Source organism: Eschrichtius robustus, chromosome 3 (assembly GCF_028021215.1).
Source record: "Eschrichtius robustus isolate mEscRob2 chromosome 3, mEscRob2.pri, whole genome shotgun sequence".
NCBI lineage: Eukaryota > Metazoa > Chordata > Mammalia > Artiodactyla > Eschrichtiidae > Eschrichtius > Eschrichtius robustus.
Genome location: NC_090826.1, coordinates 81,238,209 through 81,265,700, shown reverse-complemented (window position 1 = coordinate 81,265,700; position 27,492 = coordinate 81,238,209). Strand labels below are relative to the sequence as shown.

At 38.3% G+C, this 27,492-nt stretch overlaps 1 protein-coding gene across 1 annotated transcript; it reads right to left on the bottom strand.

Annotated features, from left to right (window-relative positions):
* Positions 1-57: 57 nt before the first annotated feature.
* EPHX4 (epoxide hydrolase 4) lies at positions 58-24,531 on the bottom strand. The gene is made up of 7 exons (XM_068538067.1): positions 24,301-24,531; positions 21,309-21,394; positions 14,071-14,228; positions 11,921-12,049; positions 8,234-8,337; positions 3,326-3,474; positions 58-301 (listed from the first exon to the last, which is right to left on the bottom strand). Exons 1-7 carry the CDS (start codon positions 24,529-24,531, stop codon positions 58-60), a joined length of 1,101 nt encoding a protein of 366 aa, XP_068394168.1.
* Positions 24,532-27,492: the final 2,961 nt, after the last annotated feature.

Here is a 27,492-nt window from a genome sequence, read left to right as displayed (position 1 = left end):
TTAAAGAAGTTGATGAACAATTTTTAAAAATTATTTAGAGATTTCATTACAGACTCATCACAGAAAAAGCCAGTCTTTTCTCCTTGTTTCTTCTTTTAGAAATGTCCATATCAATTTGTTCACTATGTCAGGTTGTTCTTGCTGGAGCCCGTGACTGGCTTCTGACAAAATAGTTAGCCTGAAATAGTTCTTAACGTAAACCTTTGTGCCTTCAGCCATCTCAGCCTCCATAAATGCATCTTTTTCTCCCCACAGTAGTAGTGTTGGAGTGATCACCATGTGATGTTTGAGAGGCAGGCAGCTATAAAAACAAAACACGTGGGCTTGAGGCTCACTGTAAACATTAAAATAACATTCCCCCAAAATGTTTCTTTAGGCCACACATTTTTAAGGAGGGCAATATCACCACCAAAGGGATGAAAATTTGTTCTTGGGAGAGTGAAAAAAAAATTATGCTTTTTATATATAAACCATGAGTATACACACAGTACATAAACAGGTATTAAAATTTCGTGGGGTGGGGGGCAATTAGGAAAAAAAATGCCTAAAAAGACTCTGAAGGGAGGTGATGACAAAAAAAATGGTTGAGAAACACTGCATTAGGCAATCAATCTGTACAATAAAAAATTTAGGGCTTCCCTGGTGGCGCAGCGGTTGAGAATCTGCCTGCCAATGCAGGGCACACGGGTTCGAGCCCTGGTCTGGGAAGATCCCACATGCCGCGGAGCAACTACGCCCGTGAGCCACAACTACTGAGCCTTCGTGTCTGGAACCTGTGCTCCGCAGCAAGAGAGGCTGCGACAGTGAGAGGCCCGCGCACGGCGATGAAGAGTGGCCCCCGCTTGCCGCAACTAGAGAAAGCCCTCGCACAGAAACGAAGACCCAACACAGCCAAAAATAAATAAATAAATTAATTAATTTAAAAAAAAATTTTAATGGTCTATTTAAGAAAGGGCCAGATAAAAGTTTTAATTGGATCAGCCCTGCAAAACTTATAATGCAGGCTATAAATTAAATATGAAATTCATCACTATGAAGAATAGTTTGCTTCAAAAAGATACCAGAATTTCTGAATAGTGTGTTGAAAGGGAGCTTTAAGCAGTGTTACTGTTTAAATGTATTTCAATTGTTTGTTGGATAATCTAATGCATTTTATGTGAAAATTGGAACTGAAAAGTCAGAAAATATATACGGAATGAGCCTTAACACTACGTGATACTATATTTCGCAAGAAGATTCTTTTTAAAAATAAAGTTCTTATTATGTGTTTTTTAAATACAGAAAAGTATAAAGAATAAAATCATGCATAATTCCATCATTAAAAAATGGTCATTTTCTATGCATATCGTTGAAACCGTTAAGTACAATGCAGTAAATATACACAGTTTATACACAGTATACACATGCAAATTTCATATTAAATTATAATAACTTTCTTGTTTCATATAGTTTTTCAAAAATAATTGTAAAACATACTATTTTATTGCATAATAACCCATAAATGACTGTTCCTGTATAATTGAATATTTAGATTATAACATCACTTAAAAGAAGGGGATGTTTTAAGTGATGCTACAATGAGCATTTTGTGCCCAAATCTTCGTTGGCATTTCAGATAACTTCTTTGGGCTAGAGCCTTGGAAGTGGAATTCCTGAGCTGAAGAGGATACATATTTGTAAAGCTTTTGACAACTTCTGCTAAGCTGTTTTTCAGAAAGGTGGGATGGTATTAATTACACCCCTGTTAACTAAGAATGAGAAGGAACATCTAACTAGACACTCTCTAGCACTGAATTACATTTTCGCTAGTTACAAAAAAGCTTGACTTGTGGCTACTTGGGGTTGATAAGATGCTGCTGGAATGTGAAGGATATCACATATGTCCACCAAGGTCTTAACTTTTGATTCCCATGCAAGTGGCCATCATTTGGTTGTAATGCTCCTAAAAATTAAGTTCTTGGTGAATGGGTAAACTGATATAAAAATATATCCATACTTAATTATTGATACATGGATTGCTATACAAACTTGCAAGTCACTTAAATTCTGGAGCTCATAAAGTGTTCCAAAACAAAACATTTTCTGATAGTTACCTGCATATTTAACAACATGTGAGCATGTAATAGTTGAATCAGTAAGGAAAGGGGACTATTAGTCCCTATTAAAAGGACTATTAGGGCTTCCCTGGTGGCACAGTGGTTGAGAGTCTGCCTGCCAATGCAGGGGACGCGGGTTCGAGCCCTGGTCTGGGAAGATCGCACATGCCGCAGAGCGGCTGGGCCCGTGAGCCACAATTACTGAGCCTGCGCGTCTGGAGCCTGTGCTCCGCAACAAGAGAGGCCGCGACAGTGAGAGGCCCGCGCACCGTGATGAAGAGTGGACCCCGCTTGCCACAACTAGAGAAAGCCCTCGCACAGAAACGAAGACCCAACACAGCCATAAATAAATAAATAAATAAATAAAAATTAAAAAAAAAAAAAAAAGGACTATTAGTGAAAAAGTAAAGAGGAATATAAATTCTTCACCAGATCGAATTGAGGGTAAAAGGGAGGAGTTTTCAGAAAATTAAAAGAAAAGCATATTCTCTGGTCCTGTGGTTTCAAATTGTTAAATGTCACATGAAATGTAAGTTACAGATAAAACAAAGTATGTACAGATAGGTGACTGTAGTTAATACTGTATTACATATTTGAAAGTTATTTTGCAATACATACAAATATCAAATCATTATGTTGTACACCTGAAACCAATATAATGTTATATGTCAATTATACTACAGTATAAATAAATAAATAAATAAAACAAAGAAAAACATTAAATATTTTAAGAGAGTAGGTTTTAGTATATTAAGCTAAAGAACTTAATGGAAAATACTTGATAATTCTCATTAAAAATAATCAGTAAATATAGTTCTGAAGAACCTAAGGGCAAGACAGGAATAAAGACGCAGATGTAGAGAATGGACTAGAGGACATGGGGAGGGGGAAGGGTAAGCTGGGACGAAGTGAGAGAGTGGCATGGACATATATGCACTACCAAATGTAAAATAGATAGCTAGTGGGAAGAAGCCGCATAGCACAGGGAGATCAGCTCGGTGCTCTGTGTCCACCTAGAGGGGTGGGATAGGGAGGGTGGGAGGCAGGTGCAAGAGGGAGGAGATATGGGGATATATGTATACAAATAGCTGATTCACTTTGTCATATAGCAGAAACTAACACACCATTGTAATGCCATTATACTCCAATAAAGGTGTTAACAAAAATCAAATATTGGCTCTGTATGGAATGAATATTTTGTTTAGTTAAAAAGAACAAATTATACTGACCTGAAGATATTTCGGTAATGGTTAATTGGACCACTTAATGCTCCAGGCTGAGAAAAAACATAAATATAAGCTTCAAGATCTTCTGCTGTTAACTGACATCCTTTTCTTCCAATGCCAGTGCTGTGACTAGTAAACAGATGTTTCAAAGCCTGATAAGTGAGAAGAGAATAATTAAAACTTTTCAGTTACCTAATAGTAACTAAATATTTGGCTTTTGAAAGAGAATGATGGTCAGTGTGAAGTGATAGCTCCCAGTTTCTGCTCTAGCCAGGTTGGAGACCTCATTGTTTACAAGCACATTTTATATATTTCTGCTTTCCTGGCTTTATTTTTGATATTATTCCCTTTTAATCCCCCATGGACACTTCACCCTTATGAAAACTATCCTGTCTTCTTGGTGTCTCTTCACATTCTACAAGGCTGAGCTCAAGTACTATCCCTGCTCTAAAGCCTGATATTCCAGTTAACAACAGTTTATCTATTTACTGACAACCAATCCACCCCCTTCCCCAAATTGTTTGAACTCCTTTTGATCACAACCTAGAGTAACAAACACATTTTACATCATGATCCAGTTCATATCTCTACATATATATTTCTGAAACAAAAGTTTAAAGAAATAGCCCTTACACTTATTACAGCATGTACTGATATTTTCAATTCTGTTCTACTTTATTTTTAAAAATTCAAATTGCAAGCCACTTTACTAAATTGCAAAACTTATTTCATGACTCACTAATGGGTCCCCACCTACAATTTGAAAAATACTGCTCTATACCAGCATTTCTCAAAGTGTGTCTCTAAACCACCTGAATCAGAATTATTGGGATTCTTGTTTAAAATTAGATCCCTCAACCCCAAAACACCCTTGCAAAAATATGAAATGACATGTGCAGGAAGCGATTCATTGAAACATTATTTGTAATAGAAAAAGAATGGAGGACTTCCCTGGCAGTCCAGTGGTTCAGACTCCGTGCTTCCTCTGCAGGGGGCGCAGGTTCGATACCTGGTTGGGGAAATAGGATCCCTCATGCCCCGTGGTGCGGCACAGCCAAAAAATTTTTTTTAATTAAGAAAAAAAAAAAGAATGGAAACAAATGTCTGTGGGGGGTTGGATGAATAAACTATGGTATAGATACAAGATTGTGAATTATGTGTTCTTAGTACTCTAAGAGAAGATGGAGATAATCTCTATACTGATGATGGAGTCATCTGCAGGGTATATTGTTAAGTGGGAAAAAAGCAAGGGTAGAAATAGTGTTTATAGTATGTTATCTTTTGTGTGGGAAGGAAAAGACAAACATATACATATTTGCTTATATTTTTAAAAAGAAACAATGAAAAGAGGAAACAAAACTAACCAAAATGGTTTTCGATGGGAGACAGAAGAAATAGGATGGAGACAGAGAAACAGAGGAAACAGAGACAAGTGAGACTTCTCTGAATGTACCTTGTTTTAGAGTTTTGACTTAGAACCATATAATGTTTTATATAAAGTCATAGAAGTTAAGTGAAAACCCTGTTGTCTTAAATTTGCTTTGGAAATGTGAATAAGAACTCATAATTTTTTTCTGTCTAAAAAATATGTATGTCTACATTCTGTCCAATGGAAAGATCTAGAAGCAATGAAAACTCAGTAACAATGATCACCCTGACACCCAAACTGTGGTCTCTAAATACCATTTCCTACTAATAGGAGCCAGAGTTCCTTCAATAAATGACTGATTCCAGATCTAGAACAGGAAAAAAAAGATGAACTTAGGACATTAGGGAAGCAAGCTATCACTGACTGAAGGGCTCCTGTGTCAAGATGACATAGGAGCCAACCTGAAGGAGTTCACACTTGCAACAATTTGGGCATCAAAGAGAATAATGACTGTAATCAATTGATAAATATCAAATATATTTTTAAAAATCATGAGCTCATAATGATATAAAAAAAAACCCTCATTGGTTATCAATGGAGGTTTCTAGGGCACCAATTCATTACTCTGGAAGTTGTTTATAAAGGGAAATAATGAAGCACTTGTCCTGCCATTCTTGTGGGAACTGTATTTCAGAATAACCAAATATAGATGTGGAAATTCTTCTTTATACAAGAGTTCCAGTTAATAAAAGCAGAAAGAATAATATTGGGTTGGCCAAAAAGTTCGTTCAGTTTTTTTCCATAAGATGGCTCTAGTAGCACTTAGTTGTCTTTAACTTTATTCAAAACAATTTTGTTATATTGTATTGTGACTGCTGTCATACTAGCGTGCATTTAAAAAAAAAACTTATCAAAACTGGTGAATTTTTGTGTAGCCATTTTATATTGAAGATGAAGAAAAAAAGCAACATTTTCGGCATATTATGGTTTATTATTCCAAGAAAGGTGAAAACGCAACTGAAACGCAAAAAAAGATTTGTGTAGTGTATGGAGAAGGTGCTGTGACTGATCAAACGTGTCAAAAGTGGCTTGAGAAGTTTCTTGCTGGAGATTTCTCGCTGGACGATGCTCCGTGGTCGGGTAGACCAGTTGAAGTCGATAGTGATCAAATCGAGACATTAATTGAGAACAATAAACGTTATACCACGCAGGAGATAGCCGACATACTCTAAATATCCAAATCAAGCGCTGAAAATCATTTGCACCACTTTGGTTATGTGAATCGCTTTGATGTTTGGGTTCCACATAAGTTAGGCGAAAAAAAACCTTCTTGACCGTATTGCTGCATGCGACTCTCTACGGGAACGTAACAAAAATGTTCCGTTTTTAAAACAAATTGTGACGGGCAATGAAAAGTGGATACTGTACAATAATGTGGAATGGAAGAGACCAAAGGCTGGTCTTCACCCAAAGAAGGTGATGTTGTGTATATGGTGGGATTGAAAGGGAGTCCTGTATTATGAGCTCCTTCTGGAAAACCAAACGATTAATTTCAGCAAGTACTGCTCCCAGTTAGACCAACTGAAAGTGGCACTCAACAAAAAGCATCCGGAATTACTCAACAGAAAACACATAATCTTCCATCAGGATAACCAGGCAAAAACTGTTACAGCTTGGCTGGGAAGTTCTGATTCATCCGCCATATTCACCAGACACTGCACCTTCAGATTTCCATTTATTTCGGTCTTTACAAAGTTCCCTTAATGGAAAAAATTTCAATACCCCGGAAGACTGTAAAAGGCACCTGGAACAGTTCTTTGCTCAAAAGGATAAAAAGTTTTGGGAAGATGGAATTTTGAAGTTGCCTGGAAAATGGCAGAAGGTAGTGGAACCAAAGGGTTCAATAAAGCTCTTGGTGAAAATGAAAAACGTGTCTTTTATTTTTGCTTAAAAACCAAAGGAACTTTTTAGGCATCCCAGTAGAACTAAAAAATCACTGTTTTCTAAAGAAATAATGAACCTAGGCAGTGACGATCAAGGTATGCTAAAATTATTTGGTGAAAGGTTGGTTGTTAGGCAATTTGGATAGGCTGACAATTTGTGAGCCCACTGGTTAGTTTAGCATTACTAAAACTGGGGCAACTAGGCATTATGTGCTTCCCTGATGTGATGCATTAGGAAGTACACAGAACCACCTATAAAATATTCTTGTCAAATTAAATCTCAGTCTAATCAAGCCTCTAGATCAGTAGCACCTATGAAGTAGGAAAGACAAGGGTTAGCAGAACTAGTTAAATAACACCATGATGAAGCAGTCAGTCAAATCCAAAATGTGGACCATTCCTCAGGGCAAATGAACAAATTTCTTCTTAAAAAAGTGATGGTAAAAAAAAAAAAAAAAAGGTTAAGATTTTAAAAGACGTAACAACCAAATACAACATGTAGACCTTGTTTGGTTCCTGATTCAAACAAATAAAGTGTATAAAGACAGTTGAGACAATTAAGAGAATTTGAATGGGCATTAAATGATTTTAACAAGTTGTTCATTTTGTTAGGTTTGATAATGGCATTGGAGTTATGTTCTTTTTAAAAAAAAGTCCTTATTGTCAGAGGTACATGCAGAAGTATTTCCAGGTAAAATAATATTATGTCTTTTTTTAACCTCCCTAAATATTTAACACCATGTTGGACAAACAAGAAGCAACTAACTAACTTTGAAGAAATAGGTACTACATATGACTCCTGGTGTCAGTGTATATGGTATACCAATACCTGCAGGCTTAATTTTGTTTTGGGGTTTTGTTTACTCCCAAGGGCTTCCACTTCTGCTGTTGTCAAAGTCTCTTACCTGGCATTCATATTCCTTCATCTCCCCATGGAATGCTCTCTAGTGAGAGGTACGCCTGTAGGGGAACAGGCTTTCAGAAAAAATTGAATAGAGACTGTAAAAATAAGTGCGCCTATAGATGAAGCCTTAGAAACATTTATTAAGTTTTAGCATTTGTCTGTTGTTCTTTTCCGTTTTTTTTTTTTTTTGGCAGCACTGAAAGGCTTTTGGGATCTTAGTTCCCCGACCAGGGATTGAACCCGTACCCCCTGCAGTGGAAGGGTGGAGTCTTAACCACCTGGACCACCAGGGAATTCCCTGTTTTTCTTTCTTAAAGATGGATTTTAATTTAAAATGTTTCTCATTAACATTATTTGTTTGACTTATTTTTTTGCATGGGAGGAAATGCCTAACAGTGCCTAACACATAACAGATGTACAATAAATGATTATTTAAAATAAATCAGAACAACATAAGCAGGACCGGTTTTCTTGGGGTTTTTGTTTGTTTTTAGTGTTTCAGTCTATGTTTTATTTTTGACCTCCTAATTTTGTCATCCTCTTGGACACCAGTCTTTCTTTTTTTAATTGAGGTATAATTGACATATAACGTTATATTGGTTTCAAGTGTACAACATACTGATTCAATATTTGTATACACTGCAAAATGATCACAGACAATAAGTCTGTAACATCCATCACCATGTTTGACTTACCTTGAAATCATTTATGGAAAACATAAATTCTGGGAACCATGGTATTTGGAAGAAATAATAAGAGCTGGATTTGAACAGCTGAGCAGGGTGTCGTAAAATATATTCTGAAATTAAAAAACCATGTTAGACCTTATCCAAGGGGTATGAATTACTTACTATTGAAATAACTTCTTTTGAAGGCAATTTCACCTTTGAGATGATCCCATAAAAGAATCTACAAATAAGGCTTCTGTATATTTCTCTTTGGAACAGTTTCTATGTTCTTATATTTCATTTTGGATATTTTTGGTATTTTAAATACTTAAAGCACTTTAAATAAAAAGAAAGTTCCACTTTATGAAGTGTTGATTCAGAAAGGAACAGGAAACCCAAAACAACACTCCCTTTTCTCCAAGGTCATTATCACTGACCAAACACTTTTCCTAAGGATACATGGGGAAGTAATTTTCCCTTGTTGAAAAGATTTTCCTTACAGGCTGATTTGAATATCTTATTCATTTGGCCTCAACAGAAACTAAAGCCTTCCTTTAAATTCATTCATGTATTGAAAAAATTCATCCATTCAATGAATCTTTGAATATCTACTGTGTGTGAGGGGATTTAGCAGTGAACAAGAGAAAAGAGGTTCTCATTCATAAGGAACTTACATAATAAATAAGTAATGAATACTTAAAAGATCATTTTCGTTAGCAAAAATACCATAAAGAAAATAAAACAAGGTAATCTGATTGAAAGTAATGGTTGGGTGGTGTCGAGGGACTCTGCTTTAGTAAAGGTGGTGGAACAGGTTTCTCTGGGGATGTGGGATGAGCCTTGAATGCAAAGATCTAGGAAGAGCATCAAGAACAGAAAGTAGGTACTGGGCTTGGCACATTCAAGAAGCAGAAAGAAGGCCAGTGTGGCTGATATGTAGTGAATGATGAGGGGGAGATGGTATGAGATGAGTTTTAGAAAGAAAAGCAGAAACCCAGTCAGGTAAGGCCAGAATGATAAAGATTTTAAGTGTTTTGGGAAGACACTGAAGTTTTAAACTAGGGAGTAATGTGATCATACATATTAAATGTACCCATTTGTTGTGTATTGTGTACTATACTTTTATTTTCCTTGCTATAGAGGTGATTTTTTTTTCTTATTTCTAATTGTGTAACTGTACTCAACATGGTTGGAGTTTTTAGAATTATAATTCTCAGGTAAGTGGAGCACTGTTATGCTATACTTTTTGTAAAGTCATCACCGAATAAGATTTATTCAGCTCTGCATTAAGAGATATCAATACAGTTAAGGGAAAATATAGTCATATTACTTGAAGACTTCATATTGACCTGACCAGGGTTGAACCTATTATTGATAAGATAGTTCCAGAAATATCCAAGTATTTTCTTACTGAACTGACCAATTACAGTTTGTCCATATAGCAGCACCAACAAAATAACATTTACTGTAGGGTCCTGATCAATTGAACAAGCATGTAGCACAACTTCTATTGCCTAATGCAACTGAGAGAAATATGATGAACCTCAGTTTGATATTTGAATCCTAAGCAGCCATGCTATTACCTCAACTGAGATAGGACAATTGGATATGTATCTAAAATTTAACTTTTATACTTATACAGTATTTATGTAGTCATGTTCCCTTTCTCCCTCACCTACTTTAATTTTGAGGAAGAAATAAAAATATGTTTTTCTGAATTTTTTGTTCGCTGGAGGGCTACTGTGGGTCATGACAGTACTGAACCTTAGAAAATTTGACAAGGGTAGTTTAAGAGGACAAAATTATAATTTTTGTTAAAACCAAATAAAAATGTGCCTAGCCATTGTTCACAGGTTTTTTTGTTTGTTTATTTGTTTTTAATCACTCTTAAGATTAAGGATTCTCTTTATAGCAGAGGTTCTCAAAACATAGTCCATGTGGACCCCTGGGAATCCTTAAGACCCTTTTAAAGGATACAGATGGTCAAATTATTTCAAAACAATACAATTAGCTTTTCTCATTTTGCCGACATTTGCACAGATGGTACAAAGGCAATAGTAGATAAAGCCACTGCTGCCTGAGCACAAATCAAGGCGGTGGCACTAAACAATACCAGCAGTCATTGTATTCTTCACCACCACACACTTGCTGTAAACAAACAAGTACATAAATACATAAAATTAAGTGGCGGTTTCACTTAAGACTGTCTTTGATGAAATAGCAAAGATTATTAATTTTATTAAATTTCTACCTTTTTGTATACATCTTTTTAACATTGTGATGAAACAGAAAATAAGGCAGTTCTGTTGAACACCCAAATACAATGATTGTCTCGAGGAAAAGCACTTCTGTAATTGTCTGATAAGTTGAATTAGCTGTATTTTTAATGGAACACTATTTTTACTTGAGAGAATGACTAACAAACTATCATCAGTCAGATTGGGTATTTAACAGATAGTCTCTTGAAAATGAACAAAGTGAGCCTGTCACTTGAGGGAAAACAATCAACAGTGTTTGTTGTCAATGATAAAGTTCAAGCTTTCAGATGAAAATTAGAATTTTGGAAACTTGTGTCTGCTACTGTGAGCTTGACAGCTCTGCAAAGGCTTTTTTGATGAAATTGGGGTGATATTAATGAACACGATTTGATAGCATATAATGAAATGTGTCAACTTATGGAAGATCTGCATAACTCAATGAACCAATATCTTCCAATGCGTGATGATTGCAAAATCATGCATAGGTAGAAAAAATCCATTCAAAGTGCTAGAGAGACCAATGGATTTTAATGTGACAGAGTACAAAAAGTTCATTAATATGACATCAGATTCCACATTGTTACTAACCTTTAAGAAATAACTAATTTTTGAGTTTGGTGTAGTATTAAAGGAGAACATCCGCAGTTATTTGAAAAGACTATTAAAATACTCCTCCTTTTTCCAATTACAAATCTGTGCGAGGCCAGATTTCTTCATATACTTCAATTCAAACATTTGCAACAGATTGAATATAGAAGCAGATATGAGAATCCAGCTGTCGTCTATTAAGCCAAAAATTAAAGAGGTTTGCAAAAAAATGTAAAACAATGACACTCCTCTCACTAAAATTTTGTTTTGGAAGATGTAGTTAGTTTTCAGTAAAATGTTTATGCTAATATGTACTGGATTAATTATTTTTTAAAAATGAATTAATACATAAACATTTAAAAAATTCTCATTTTTAATTTCCAATACAGTGAATGTTTATGGATATAACCCATATAAACAAATGCTCAGTGGGGTCTTTAATAATTTTTAAGAGTATAAAGGAGACCAAAAATGTGAGAACTGCTGCTTTAAAGAATGCTGCCATTCTTGACAGCCAAAGGAGTCAGGCAAGAGGAAAATTTATTTCTAGGCTGTCAAGATTCATTACTGTCAAAGTAATGTTACTGCATTTTCCCTTTAACTCTTTAACTCTCCCTAAGTTAGCGGTAAAATGTTTTCTAAAAAGAAATAAAATTATGCAAGCAAATATAAAGCAACACTTCCTGTGACTCTTCAGGAATATTTAAAGCCGAGATAGCTGACATTATCATGTGCTAATATCATATTTTAGTCATTTAATTTTAAAAATATTATGTTAATCAACTTTTGCTGTTTTTAATCCAACGTGTCAGTGACAATAGTGAGTTGTCACGCTATCAAAGATGTCTTAAAGGAAATTTAAACTCACCTGTAAATACATTTGGATGAGGGAAGTTAATAACAATAAGCTTCATCACCATTTCAGGATAACAGATGGCAATTAGCCAAGCAATCATGCCTCCCCAGTCATGGCCAATAAGAACACATTTGCTATACCCTGTAATTGAGAAATGAATGTTGGCATCATTGAAAAGAAACAGGTGGGTGCATCATTACCGCACATAAAATAGGTATGCTTCTAAAACTAATCTTTCTACTCTCCTACCCTAATTATGCACTTTGTGCAGACATTGAGTTTGGTGCTTCCAAAACCCTGTATGTCTGAATCACCTAGGGTAGCTTTTCAGAAAATTTAGATGCCCAGGATCCATTATAGACCTCGGAATCTCTCTTGGGAATTTATACTTTAAAAAAAAAAAAAAAAAAAAAAAAGTCAGAAATAGTTCCGCTCTGGTCACATAAACCTGAGTTTGGAAAACCATGGTAAAGACTACACATAATTAGGTCATAAGCAAGATTACATTATTGATTTAACTGGAAAATTGCATGATGACAAATTTAGGCCAAGTCTGACTGAATTACCACAAAATGTGAAAGAAATATGGCTATCGGAAATCAGTGTCTCTGAGTCTATTTTACCGTATTCACAGTAAATTACAACACTGCATTGACACCCCCAGACCTCATGCATTTTTCCCCTCTAAGAATATTGACCTGATCTACGCTCTCATTAGATTGTTGTAGAAAAGGGTCTTTAATTTGATTTCATGGGTTTCTCACTATACTGGCTCTGTTAACATAACGATGGTAGCAGCTGGGTTTTAGTCAAAAGGGATGTAGTGTATTAGATTATTGTTAAAAAATATTTACTCCTCCCCTCTCCCCACTGCCATAGAGGTAGTATACTTCACCGCTCCCCCCTCTTTTATTCATAAATTTATTTATTTATTATTTATTTTTGGCTGTGTTGGGTCTTCGTTGCTGTGCGCAGGCTTTCTCTAGTGCGGCGAGCAGAGACTACTCTTTGTTGTGGTGCGCAGGCTTCTCACTGCGGTGGCTTCTCTTGTTGCGGAGCACGGGCTCTAGGCACTTGGGTTTCAGTAGTTGTGGCATGTGGGCTCAGTAGTTGTGGCACTCAGGCTCAGTAGTTGTGGCTCATGAGCTTAGTTGCTCTGCAGCATGTGGGATCTTCCCAGGTCAGGGCTTGAACCCATGTCGCCTGCATTGGCAGGTGGATTCTTAACCGCTGTGCCACCAGGGAAGTCCCCCCCACCCCACCTTTTTTCTGGCCGTGCTGAAAGACAAGCGGGATCTTAGTTCCCTGACCAGGGATCAAACTATGCCCCCTGCGGTGGAAGTGCAGAGTCTTAATCACTGGACCACCAGGGGAGTTCCTTCACCACCCCTTTGATGTTTTGATGTTAGACTTGGCAATGTGATTAGCTTTGGTTTTGTGGTGGGTGTATGACTTGATTTGGGGCTCAGCCATGTGACTTGCTTTGACCAATGAGCTGCGACCAGAAACTTGAAATATGCTTTTGCAACTGGGCTCATCCTCTTGCCACTTCAACCATAGCCAGGAGAAGAGCTTCCCGCAGGTAGCTACTCCCCTTTAGCTGGGGCTCCAGCCCCATTCACAGTGAGAAGCCAATCCCAGCTGGACCTGTAGCCTGAAGCAAAGACCCAGAGGGGTCCAGCCTACAGTTGACCTGAAGATCCAGGAGCACAGGAATGAATGCCTATGGCTGTATGCCACTGAGTTGGGGTGGTCTGTTACACAATATTATTGTGGCACTAGCTGATCAATACAGGAAAGATAATGCAAGTGTTTCTGCATCTTACAACATGTTTAAATAAATATTTAGGTGTTGGTTCTGAAGAAATAAATTTTCTGAGAACAAGAATCAAATTTCTAATAATTAGTTTTGAAAATAATAGACAGTATACATTAAGACAATTTTTAAAAACAAATTTTGAGAGTCACTTTTGGCACGTAGACAGAATAGTTATTCTGGTTGTGTTATTTTAAATTGCCTCTATAAATATTTTGAGCTGTATACACCAAGGTGACAGGATCTAGATAACAGCTCAGGTAGATGGAAGAAAGGAGGTTATCAGTTTACAATTTGTCGAATGTTAGTCCCTTAAAGAGAATTAACACTGTTTTTTAAAACCTACCTAAAGAGTCTAAAATATCCTTTATATCTGTAATTAGACAGTCCAATTTATAATTCTCTCGATGAATGGGAGCATCTGTTTCTCCATAGCCTCTCAAATCCAACGCTACAACTCTGTATTCACTTTTAAATTCCCTTAGTTGGTGACGCCAAGAATACCTGCAGGAAATAAGAAACGTTAAAAATACCACAGTAACTAATACAAAGAATAACATTACAGATTTTCTAAGTGGAAAACTGTAAGAAACTCCTCGTTTTTGAGAAAGGTTATATAGCTGTGTGTGGGCAGGAAAGAAAAGAACTGTTGGAGAAAGAAGCACTGACGTTCTTTATTAAAATTACATTTTTTTTTTAACCAGGTCCAGTGGGGTGTAATAAAGGGCCAGCGTTTATAGAAACTACAAAATATCAGATACTAAAACCTTAAGAAATATATTTAAGAAGTCAATTTTCTAAGCTTTTCTTAAATAATGCTCACCACTATCACTGAGTCTGTACCTATAAATGCTTCCGCATATTGCACCATTTGATTCTCTCAAAAAATTTGTGAGATGAAAATGTATTTCCCTAGAAGGGAGATTTTACTCACCTTAGTCCACTGTCAAATAGGACTCAATGTTTTTAGTAATAACAATGGGTTACTCATGGATGAAAATGTCTGATGATTTAAAAAAATATTTTCACGGAAAGAATCCAATAAAACAACTACTTAAGATAAACCTCTGGGCTTCCCTGGTGGCGCAGTGATTAAGAATCCACCTGCCAATGCAGGGGACACGGGTTCGATCCCTGGCCTGGGAAGATCCCACATGCCACGGAGCAACTAAGCCCAGGCGCCACAACTACTGAGCCTGCGCTCTAGAGCCCGTGCTCCACAACAAGAGAAGCCACGACAATGAGAAGCCCGTGCACCGCAGCGAAGAGTAGCCCCCACTCGACGCAACTAGAGAAAGCCCGCACACAACAACGAAGACCCAACACAGCCAAAAATAAAAACAAACAAAAAAGATAAACCTCCACTTGCTAAAACAAAATCTTGGGGGGAAGATTCTGAACCATCAGCATAAGCTAGTGTGATATTTAAAACATTTAACAACCAAAATGGCACAGGAACTGACTAATTAGAATGGCCATAGTGACAGCCAAGCCCTAGAAGTTTCTGCTGGGCCAGGTGTTCCCCCTGTGCTTGATAATAAAACTGCAGAATTAATTGAAATACAGAGATCCATGAGATTATCTTCTTCTAATAGGCAAAATCATTATGGATAACAAACAGAAAAAGAGACATGGATTTTTCAAAGCGACTCACTATGTTATGGAACTCAAAATATGCATTTATCAAAAAGCATCTGCATGCACATCTGTCCATGAAAACACAGTGCAAAATTATCTGACACAAGCCAAATGGGAGATTGTTGTCTGGAAAGATTTTTGGAGCACAATAGGAAAGTGAACAGAGTGATCTGAGATTATAAACCAATAGTGCAAGGGGACTGCAGTGTGAAGTGACACAAAGCCATGAGAACAACGAAGCAAATCAACCACCTTACATCAGCAGGTAGATTATCAAGAAGGGTGTCAGACACATATTTGGAATTATGAATGGATAGAGTCTTCGATCTATTACTAGGATATCCATAATTTGTAAAACTCTGCAAAAGTGTTGCCAATTAATATGGATTTGAAAATGTTAACAAAAAGTGTCTTTCTTAGCAAGGCCACAGCAATCTTGATAATCTTGTCTCTGGTTTGTAATAAACAAATGAAGCAGTTTCATTCCTTAAAGATACTTATCTGTCAACACATATGATTTTATTATTTTCTCATAGCCTTACTTAACATTGTGAATTGATTTTTTTATGTCTTCATAACTGAAGCCCAACTCTCCCCTCTTTATAATCCCTCATACTCAATCAATAAAGTTCAGTAGATTTAACCTCTTAAATATTTATTTAATCACTTTTCCTGTCCACCCCTGCTATCATTACCTTCATTCAGGCCTCCATTAACGCAGCAGCCTATCGATTGGTCTGTGTCCATTTCATTCCCCTTGGCTCTGTCTTCTACAAACCAGAGTGGTTTAGCAAAAACACAAACTCTCTCAGGTCATTTCCCAGCTTAACAGCTTTTCTTGACTCTCTGTTACTCATAATGTGAAGCCCAAGCATGTTATTCTGGCAGACAAAACCTCCAAGATTTGACTTGCCCTGTCTTCCAGCCTCACTACTTTATACTCTGTCATTTGCTATATAATAAAAAGAACTAACATCTATATCAGTTTTACTACATGCCAGGCACAATTCTAAGTGCTTCACACATAGTGATGTTGATCTTCAAGGCAGTACTATGAAGTAGGTACTATTATTATCCCCATTTTACAGATGAAGAAACAGAGGCACAGATTGGTTCCTGGATGTGCTGAATGTCACAGATTTAGCAAACAGCAGAGCCAGGATTCAAACCCAGGTGGTCTGGCCTGAGAGCCCATGCTATACTGCCTCTGCGGCACTAATCTACTTGCAGTGAATAAACACGGGTTTTGTTTTTAGGACTTTGTTTATATAATCTTCTTGTCTGAAACATCATCCCTCCCCATCATTCCCCTATTCCCCACAATCCCTGTCCTTCACCCCTCATTGAACTCCTCATGCTGGGCACCTCCTCTTCCAGGAGATTTCCCAGTCTCCCTCCTTCACAGGTGGGTTGGGTGGCCCCTTCCATACTCTCCCACTTGTCTGTACACTCTTCAGTGCACTGGGAAGAGTGTACAGACAAGTGTACTAGATACTAATCTGTTGGTGCCTGGCACTTCCATTTGATAGTGAGCTCCCTGAATTATCTGGTAGACATGTAGGTGCTCGACAGAGATTTGCTGACTGAGTAAAACAATGAACAAATGAAAGCACTGAATTATGATAGTGCTAGAAATACCAGTTGCTCCATAAAACTCTGTCTCAGTTCAAACCTTGAGACAACCTTGAACTAAAGTTCCCAGATTCCTGTTGGGGAATTTATACTCAATATCTATTAAAATGTGCATTGTTTTAATATCTTAAATACTTGTGTCTTCATTTAGAATTCATTTAATTAGAGATTTCAAGGTAGAAATTTGACTCAAAAAATGTGTACAATCCTGTAACATTTTACATTTAATGTATTAGAGATTATGCAAACATAATACCTGCATGTCATTATCTTATTAATAATTTAAATTGCCTTCCAAATAAATTCAACTATTACTATTATCAATGAGTGGAGCCAAACAATATCTTAAACATTTCTAAGAATGTTTAAGGATTGCAACTGCTATCTTAATAAAGTACAAAATAAATTTTAAATGCAATCTTCCTAGAGTTCATAAATAAATCATATTTGATTTACACATTAACTGTAAACTGAAGAAGAAATCACCCCAGCGATAGACTGATGGGTATGTCATTCACATGAATAAAACAGAACAACCCCCTTGACAGAGGAATGAAACATACTGCAAAATCAGTAACTCCTGAAAATATTATAAATAAACAAATCTAGCTATTTTCATCCACATTGTTTTTTCCCCCTCTGGTAGCTTCAGGTAATAGCAGAGGACACTTCAAAAAAAGCAACCTCTTTCTTAGTTATTATTCTTAACATAAGGAGGACCCCTGGTTTACCAGACTAGCCTCTTTGAAATGTAGAATACCCTCTTCCCCTTCACAAGAGAGAAAAAGTTGCAGTCATCAGATTCTGCTCAGCTGTATGTATGACGAGCCCTCACTTGCCTCAGCACTTGAGTAATGACGAATGCATCCCATACAGCTGGTGTATTGCCAGAAATTGCCTGCATCAGCTCAAAATATTTTTAAAAGCAATGCAAATTGAGGTGGAGATAGAGGGGGAGAAAAATCATCTTTGACAAACAGCCTTATTTTGGGCTAATTTAGCTAAAGTTCTCATAGATGTGTATATTGTTTGATATTTCCTTTATATTTTAAGAAAGAAGACCGAGAATTTTATTGTTTCCGGGTAACATCTAATAGTATACATTAAATGTCACCAATTCTCAACAACTATTCTTAGTTAATGATGATAAATGCAAATAATACATTACATTTGTATAGTGCTTTTCTGTTTAAAAAGTACTTTTACACACATTGCCAATTTATGATTATTTTGTTCTCACTGTACCAAATAATCTGACCTACTTGATCTACAAACAAGCTTATAAATTCATGTGTATTTAGGCAAAACTTGATTGATAGAGGAATAATATTTATATTTATAATGTAAATTGAAATTGGTTTGAAGTGCCAGATAAAGTTTTTTTTGCTCTTAAAAAGGGGAGAAGTGCAAGAGAAGGGGTTTTTGGAAAAAGAAAAGGGAAAGTTCAAGAGAGACTTGAAGTGGCTTAATCAAAACAGCTTTATCCTAAATTCTGATTCGAATTGACTTTTCCTGAATGGAGCACATGAATGGAATTGACTAGATTGTATAATGGGGAATAGTGGTAATTTGGAAGGAAAGACAGAGTAAGGGTCAACATAGAGGTCTTGGTTTAGGGTAGGACACACTCAAAGAGAAGTTTTTGATTACCAGCAATCTCCATGTAGTTGCTCTAGGAATCTCCCTGAACAACCAGGTAGCTTTCAGATTAAAGGCTAGCAAAGTTCAGTGACTTCAGTATGGCCTATTTGAGTAACTCAGTTTTCAGGGTTTGCTGTTATTGTTGTTTTAAATTATAGCAAGCCTCTTGCTGGAGTAACAAATAGTACATTTGGTGAACAGAAGGGGACTCATTCCCATGATCTGCATATATTTCCTAATATATGCTCTTCAGAGTAAAAATATCTCTAGGAGTCTTCTCAAAACTAAACCATTCCTCTCAATAACCCTTTTGGACAGAGCCAAGACTTGATTTTGCTGGAGCAAGTGGGTCTGATGTCCAGTGACTGGTGTTGGGCCCCCTCCTAGGCTGCCCTATCCACTGAAGATTCTAGGACATGGACAAGAATCACCAGGCATTTCTGTTTTGCAAAAGGGGTCTCATGAAGAGTAAATGATGGGACAATGCTGTGAAAAATGTGCAAAAGTATCATTTCTTAAAAGATGACACAGAGCATCTACTGTCCTATATTAAATGGGTATCACTGCTATTTTCTGGGGCTCCTCAAAACAATTACCAAGTGGCTGAAGTGGTTGCAGGTTCATCTTTATCTTCCACATATAAAGAAGTGACGTTCCAGGAGGAAAAAGAGCACGGACAAGTATCGGGGTTGGTATGAGGTACAGAAAGAGAAGAGCCTTTAAATCTTTTCTTTCTAAAAAGTTAACTCTCCCCACTCAGATCATGAATTTTATTTAGAATGATGATTTAAAATGTTAAAGTAAGGTATACTTACATTGTTGGTTAACTTTTGAATTTTTCTATAAGGTGTGAAATTTGAAAGGTAAAAATGTATGTTATTAGATCATTATCATTCCTATATACCAAGGATATATTAGAGCAGAGGTCAGCTCTGAAGTTTAAGAACAAGGTGTACCTTACTTTCTGGCACTGCCAATTTCAGAAGGGTAGCTGTGACACTCAGAAGAGTGCCAGGCACATAGTAAATGCTCAGGAAGTATTAACTATCATCATCAGCAACCAGAATCAGGAAATTATTTTTTAAAGGTCTGGGACAATGCTCTGTCCCCAAATTTCTCCCTTACTTTCACTCTTAACAACCTGGAGATCCACCATTACATATTCCTCACCTACTTCAGAGTTTTAAAGATTTTGTGTCATCCAAAGCCCTGATTTAAAAAGCCTCTGGCTCTGAAAGAGGTATTACCTTAATACACTTTAGAAATACTTTACGAGTGAAAGGGACTTTATTAATAAATGCATTGAGGATGCTAGTGGTGGCACATGGATCTCCACACTGAGTGAATGGGAATGAAGGAAGAAAATGAACATTTACTGAGTATTCACTGGGGCCATGGGAACGGCCTTTCACATCTTTTGACTCCCTTTATCCCCACAACTCTGCAAAGTTCTTGTAGATTGGGCAGGGTCCTGCAGCAATTAAGTGGCTGAGCCAGAATTCACTGCCCATGTTACTTTATGCAGATTTGACTAACGCTTCAGACTAACATTTTACTTGTGAGCCAATCATGTCATAGATTTTTGCTCTGGGAAAATGATTAGCTAGATGGGTTTTTGCCATTCTCCATTCTTTTCTTCGATGCCTAATACTTCCTAGTGCACTAGCAATCTCAATGCATTTATTAATAAAGTCCCTTTCATTTGAAAAGTATTAACTAAAGTGTATTAAGGTAATATCTCTTTCACAGCTAGATGTATTTTAAATTAGGACTTTGGATGACACAAAATCTTTAAAACTCTAAAGGAAGTGAAGAATATGTAATGGTGGAATTCTAGGTGTTAAGAGCGAAAGTAAGGGAGACGTTTGGGGACAGGGCATTGTCCCAGAACTTTAAAAACATACCATATATTCTACATTTGAGTCAGTTCAGAGAATATGATTTTCTTTTTTTGGTCCATTTAGCCATCTCAACATCATAGCCTTGAGCTATCAAAAATCTGATTTTCTTTTTATCACCTTGATATGTACCATCTTTTAAAAAGATATTCATTTTTTTAAAGTTTAATCATGTGTTGTTTCATCTGTACTTACTTGGCTCTGTGGGGTTCAAAGGAGAACAGAACATTTTCTTCTAGGTAACTAGCAACTGTGTATTTTTGGCTATAGGTTTTCTTCTCAACGTGAAATATTCCAATCCTTAATTTGTCCTGCATTCATCTGAGCCTGTTACTACGTGCATAGGAAAGAGTTCCTTTTCAGTTTCCGTGAGCCCTCTTCTCCCTCCGCCTTTCCCTCACCCCAAGTCTCACCAAAAGCTGCCAGGTAACAGGCACTCTAATTCTTTGGTTTCTTGCAAATCTCCTTTTCCATCCAATGTTGTATTTTGTCCACAGTAGGTACTATAAAAACTGTTTTGTAATTGACTATTCAGAAATTTGAAACACTAAATGATACTTCTTTTAATTATCAAAAAAAAAATTTAGGATGATAATATGCACGTTTCTTTAAAACAGGAGGAACAACATTCCTGTGATTGAGGAACATTTAGGAATAATAACTCGAGGCCAGTACTTGATCATAGCATGGGGTCTATTAAAAGTCATTATAAGAAAATGACTCTATGACAAGCCAAGTCTTTAGTGCAAAAGAAAAAGTTAGTTGGTAAGTTTACCAGAATTCTGGAAATCCATGAAGCAGCAGCATAAGTGGTTTGCCTCTTTCTCCAGCGGCAACATAATGAAATCTTAACCCCGAATCCTGCAGTACGAAATAGAGGGCATGAAATTTCAGCGATGTTTTGTGTTGACTGTAAAAAGTAGTACATTTAGTATTTCCATGCCGTTAAAAAAATTTCATTTGCATTATTTTTAATATCAAGAAATAAAATAAGTATATTAATTTTCAAAAAGAAAAAATAACCATGATTTATTAACAGGGTAAATTGAAAGATTCACTTTTGTCAACATTCCCTTCTCCTTCTATTTACAAGGTCAATTTATATATTGTGAGCTTCTGAAACAGTCACAATTTTCTTACTGATGTGTCACATTTTATCACACTCAAATTCTGCAGGACATGTAAAAAATTCTGATCTGCATTTGTATTCCTGCCATATTTACCTCCTACTCATGTACTTTTCTCAGCTTGCCCATCAAGAGCTGTGCCATCAGTTACATAATTCACACCACCTTTCCTTATTTTTAGTTCTTTCCTTCCCACGTTAGTATTTTCTGTTGAGGTTGCACGTACAGTTCCCCTGGCTGCCTGCTCCTCATGTCACATCAGTGTATTTCTTTTTTTTTTTTTAATTTATTTATTTAATTTATTTATTTTTGGCTGTGTTGGGTCTTCGTTGCAGTGCACTGGCTTCTCATTGTGGTGGCTTCTCTTGTTTTGGAGCATGGGCTCTAGGTGCACAGGCTTCAGTAGTTGCGGCACGCAGTCTCAGTAGTTGTGGCGCACGGGCTTAGCTGCTCCGTGGTTGTGGGATCTTCCCGGACCAGGGATGGAACCCGTCTGCCCTGCATTGGCAGGCGGATTCTCAACCACTGCGCCACCAGGGAAGCCCCCTTATCAGTGTATTTCTAACAGCCGAATGATCTGAGTGCTCAAGCCTTCACTCTGCATATGGGAGACAAAACTGCCCAAGGAAAACAAAAATCATGGGAATGAGACAGTAATACAGCAAATACAAAGCAAACAGAAAAGAGGAAAGTGGAGGAAAAAGCAAGAAAGAAAAACAAAAACTCAGAAGGAAGTGAGGAAAGAAACCAAGACCCAAAACCCAGAGACTGGGTTTTTTATCAGATAACCCAAGCAACCGGGTTTCCAGATGTGAAAAAAATCTTAAAGGTCATATAGTTCAACCCGATCATTTTTGCAGAGTTAGAAACTGAGGTCCAAAAATGTTAGCACAGGTCATAAAGGTGGTCGGGGGCAGGGCTATGAATAGAACCTCCATCTTGTCCTGCCACCCAGGACAATGCTCTTTCCACTCCTTGGTTCTATGTCTCTGGGGAAACTCTTTAGGTGGCCAGAGTCAGAAAAAGTGCATTATGAGGAATTCCAGATGATTCTTAAACTGCTTTTCCCCTTCAGGTAGGATGAAGATAACAACTCTGACTTTGCCCGCAACTGCTTTTCCTTTTTTAAAAAAATGTATTTATTTTATTTATTTATTTTTGGCTGTGTTGGGTCTTTGTTGCTGCGCACGGGCTTTCTCTGGTTGCGGTGAGCAGGAGCTACTCTTCTGTGCGGTGTGTGGGCTTTCTCTGGTTGCGGTGCACGGGCTTCCCATTGTGGTGGCTTCTCTTGCTGCGGAGCACGGGCTCTAGGCGCAGGGGCTTCAGTAGTTGTGGCTCAGGGGTTCTAGAGCGCAGGCTCAGTAGTTGTGGTGCACGGGCTTAGTTGCTCCGCGGCACGTGGGATCTTCCTGGACTAGGGCTCGAGCCCGTGTGCCCTGCATTGGCAGGAGGATTCTTAACCACTGCGCTACCAGCGAAGCCCTGCCCTCCACTGCTGAATGCCTTCCCAGAAATTCAATAACGTCTTTTATTGGTGGTGAGTCTTGGAAGCTGAAAGGCTGTGGGCACTTGATTGGATTTAGTGAATAAATACTTCATTTCACTTACTACGTGCGAGGCACTGTTCTAAGTTTTTTGGTTTCGCTTATTTGTTTTTACACATATTAGCTCATTTAAATTCTCATATCAACTCCAGGCTGAATAAGGGTAAGAAAGACATGCCCCTTGGTTTTCTGAACTTCAGCTACTGGGCAATCTAGTTCCTAATAGGAATCCCAGACCTGGTGAGAAAAATATCCTTTCATGTAGGCTATTTTTGAAAGGCCTGCGAGTCAGACTGTAGGTTGCATTTCAAGAAGCCATCTCCCTTCACCACCTGGAGCCTCAGGAAATAGAATATCCGAGGGCTGTAAGAAAGCTTGGGACAAGCATGGACAATTAGAGTCTGCATGCATAGTTGACATTTACTTTTTGTGCCATTCCTTTGGTCTCTGGCATCATAAGTCTGCTTCCTTCCCCACAAACGTACACAATTTATTTATTGTTTCATGTTGCTTAGGTCATCTGTGAATGCTCCATTCTGCTGATCTGAATAAACTCCTGATTTCCAATGACTTATTCTATTTACTCTTTCAATCTCTAAAATTTGGACGAGGACAGCCTCCTGAGACAGTAGGGCGCCACCAGTAACAATTCCCTACAGCTTATCTGAGCTCTAAAGGGCAAAGAGGTGACAGACGACAGCTTCCCCTTACAGGAGGAGAGGGAGCAGAATTATTCTGGGTTGTTGTGGTGGAGGAGGAGGGGACAGTAATATAATAGGATCCAGATTATTAGAGAAATTCCACATAACCTTCTCTGTCTGTCTTACACACACACACACACACACACACACACACACACACGCACGCAACCCAACAAACAGGGACCGTAAAGACACACAATCCCGACCCTCTCCCGCGACACCTCGCCCCTCTTGCATCCCCTTGGCACCTTCCCCGTCCCCGCCGCACGCCCTGCGAGCCCCGAGAACACTAGGGGACGCTGGGCCTGGAGTCATGCAAGGATCAGCCCGGCGCCCTCTGCTCTCACAGTCGTCATGTTCCCTCGCGATAGCGCCGGGCCCGCGCCGGCCTTCACCTTGATCCGCACGTAGCAGTGGGTACCCAAAGAGGGGTCGTTTAAGCACGCTGGAGGGTGTTCCCGGGCGACCCTCCGGAAGGTCTGCGTGGGTCCCTTGCCGATGCTCCACAAAAGTTTGAGCAGGTAGACGGAAGCGCAGAGCCCGCAGTAGCAGTAGACCAGGGACCAGAAGAGCAGGGACCGGATCGTGACCATCAGGCGGGGGAGGCAATCCCGCAGCCTCGCCATCGGGCGGCGGCAACGGCGGCGTCCACTGCACTTCCGAGGCGAGGGGAGCAGCGGCGCGCACTCCGGCTACGGAGCGAGACTGCAAGCGCGGCGGCGCGTCAGCCCCGCCAGCCGGTCCGCGGTCGCCGGCTCCGTGCGCGCCTCCCCGCGGGCCCCCGGGCGTCCGTGCCCGGCGCGGGTCCGGTGTCACAGCCCCGGGCTCCCGCACTCACGGTGAGCTCTTGCGGCCACTGCGTCCAGCCCCGGAGCGCCGCGCTGCAGACCCACTGCGCTGCGACGTCCGCCCCGGACTAGGTAGGCAAGGGTGGAGACCCGGCCTTCCCCCGCAGAGTAAAATCCCATTTCAGAATTGCTAAAATGTGGGGGAAATGAAGGTGAGACTTTCCCAAATCATCCTAGGTACTGTGGACGGAAGAGACACTCATTTTGACCAGTGTTCAAGTCCTCCCATTGTCCCCAATTAGGCCTTTTTCTGGATCATGGAATTATGGGGCGCGTGGAGGAGGAGCAGTAAATGATTTTCATACTACCTGACAGACATTATTTCTTTATTCATTCCAAACAATCATCTGAAGGTGTTGATATTCTCCAACTGGATTCAGAGTCGTTATCTGCCCAGCCAGGTGTTTGGTTCTAAAGGCAAACCTCTGGAAATCCCTGGTCTTTTTTCTGTTCCTCTGAGTTTTTCCTTTACAAGAATACTGTATAAATAGAATCATGTAGTATGCAACCTCTTGTTTCTGGCTTCTGTCGCTTAGCATAATGCATCTGAGATTCAACTACACTGTTACATATATTGTTTCTTTTTTATTGCTTATAAGTGTTTTGTTGGATGGATGTACCATAACTGTTTATGGAAGTCCCCAGTTGAGGGATATTTCAGGTTTTTCCCCAGTTTTTGGTGGTTATGAATAAAGTGACTCATGTAAAGTTTTTGGTTCGAACTTAAGTTTTCATTTCACTTGGGTCAACACTTAGAAGTGGGATTGCTGGGTCAGGTCGTTAAGTGTGCATTTAGCTTTATAGGAAACTGCCAAACTGGTTTCCAAAGTGGCTGCAATTTTAATTCACACTAGCAATGTGTGAGAGTTATGGTTAGGTCATATTCTTGAAAGCACTTAGTATTGTCAAAAAAAAAAAAAATCCCGATTTTAGCCATTCTAAGAGTTGTGTAGTGTGGTATCTCATTGAAATTTAAATTTGCATTTCTCTAATGATAATAATGTTGGGCATCTTTATGTACTTGTGTGCCACTTGAATATATTCTTCTTTGACAAAGCAGCTGTCCAAATCTTTTACAGATTTTAAAAAAAATTGGGTTGCTTATTTTCTTAATATTGAGTTTGAAAGTTCTTTATATATTTTGGATATGAATCCTTTATCACACATCATGTGGTTTGCAAATATTTTCCCAGTCTGTCTTTTCATTTTTAGGGACTTCTGAAGAGCAGAATTTCTTAATTTTGATGTTATCCAATTTATCACTTTTCTTTTACACGTGGTACTTTTGGTCTTGCATGTAAGAAATCTTTACCTAACTTAAGGTCAACAAGGGTTTTTTTCCCCGTATGTTTTCTTCTAGAAGTTTTATCATTTCATGTTTTATATTTAGGTCTTTGAGTTAATTTTTGCATAAGATGCAAAGTATGGGTTGACATTTATGTTTTCCATGTGGATATCCAATTATTTTGGTATCATTTGTTGAAAAGAATATTCTTCCTCTATTGAACTGCCTTTGCACCTTCACTGAAAGTCAGTTGACATGTGGGACTATTTTTGGACCCTCTAGTCTGTTTCATTGATCTATACGTCTATATTTTCTCCAATACACACTTATCTTTTTTTTTTTTTCGGCTGCACTGTGCAGCATGTGGATCTTAGCTCCCAACATGTGCCCCCTGCATTGGGAGTGTGGAGTCTTTTTTGTTTTGTTTTGTTTTTTGGCTGCGTTGGGTCTTCCTTGCTGCGCGGGGGCTTTCTCTAGTTGCTGCGAGCAGGGGCTACTCTTTGTAGCGGTGCACGTGCTTCTCATTGCGGTGGCTTCTCTTGTTGGGGAGCGCAGGCTCCAGGTGCGCCGGCTTCAGTAGTTGTGGTGCAAAGGCTTAGCTGCTCAGCGGCATGTGGGATCTTCCTGGACCAGCGATCTAACCTGTGTCCCCTGTATTGTCAGGCGGATTCTTAACCACTGCGCGGCGCCACAGGGAAGTCTGAGTGCGGAGTCTTAACCACTGTACCAGCAGGGAAGTTTTAATACACACTTGTCATGACTGTTGAAAGTATAGTAAGTCTAGAACTCAGGTGGTATGAGTCCTTCAAATTTGTTCTTCTTTATCAAAATTGTTTTGGCTATTCTAGTTAATTTTCCATACAGATTTTAGTATTAGCTTGTCAATTTTGGCAAAAATTGTTGATTGGAATGAATTGAATCTATTAATCAATTTTGAGAGAACTGATATTTTAATAATATTGAGTTGTTCAATCCATGAACATATCTATCCATTTATTTAGATCTTCTTTGATTTATCAGTTTTTCATAGTTTTAAACATACCGATGTTGCATGTATTTTGTAAGATTTATACCTAAGTATTTCTTTTAAAAATATTATTGTAAATGCTATTTTTCAGTTTCCAGTTGCTTGCTGATTCTAGGTGCTTACATGATTTTTTTTGTTTTATGTCTCAAATCCTGAGACCTTGCTAAACTCACTTTTTAGTGCTGGTAGCTTTTTGAAAAATTCTTTGGGATTTCCTGGTAGACCGTCGTGTTATCTGTGAATAGAGGCAGTTTTATTTCTTCCTTTCCAATATGTTTGCCCTTTATTTCTTTTTCTTCCCTTATTGCACTGACTAGGACCTCCAGTACAACATTGAGTAGGAGTTAGAATGGGCATCTTTACCTTGTTCCCAATCATAGGGGGAAATCATTTAGTCTTTTACTATTAAGCATAATATTAGCTGAAG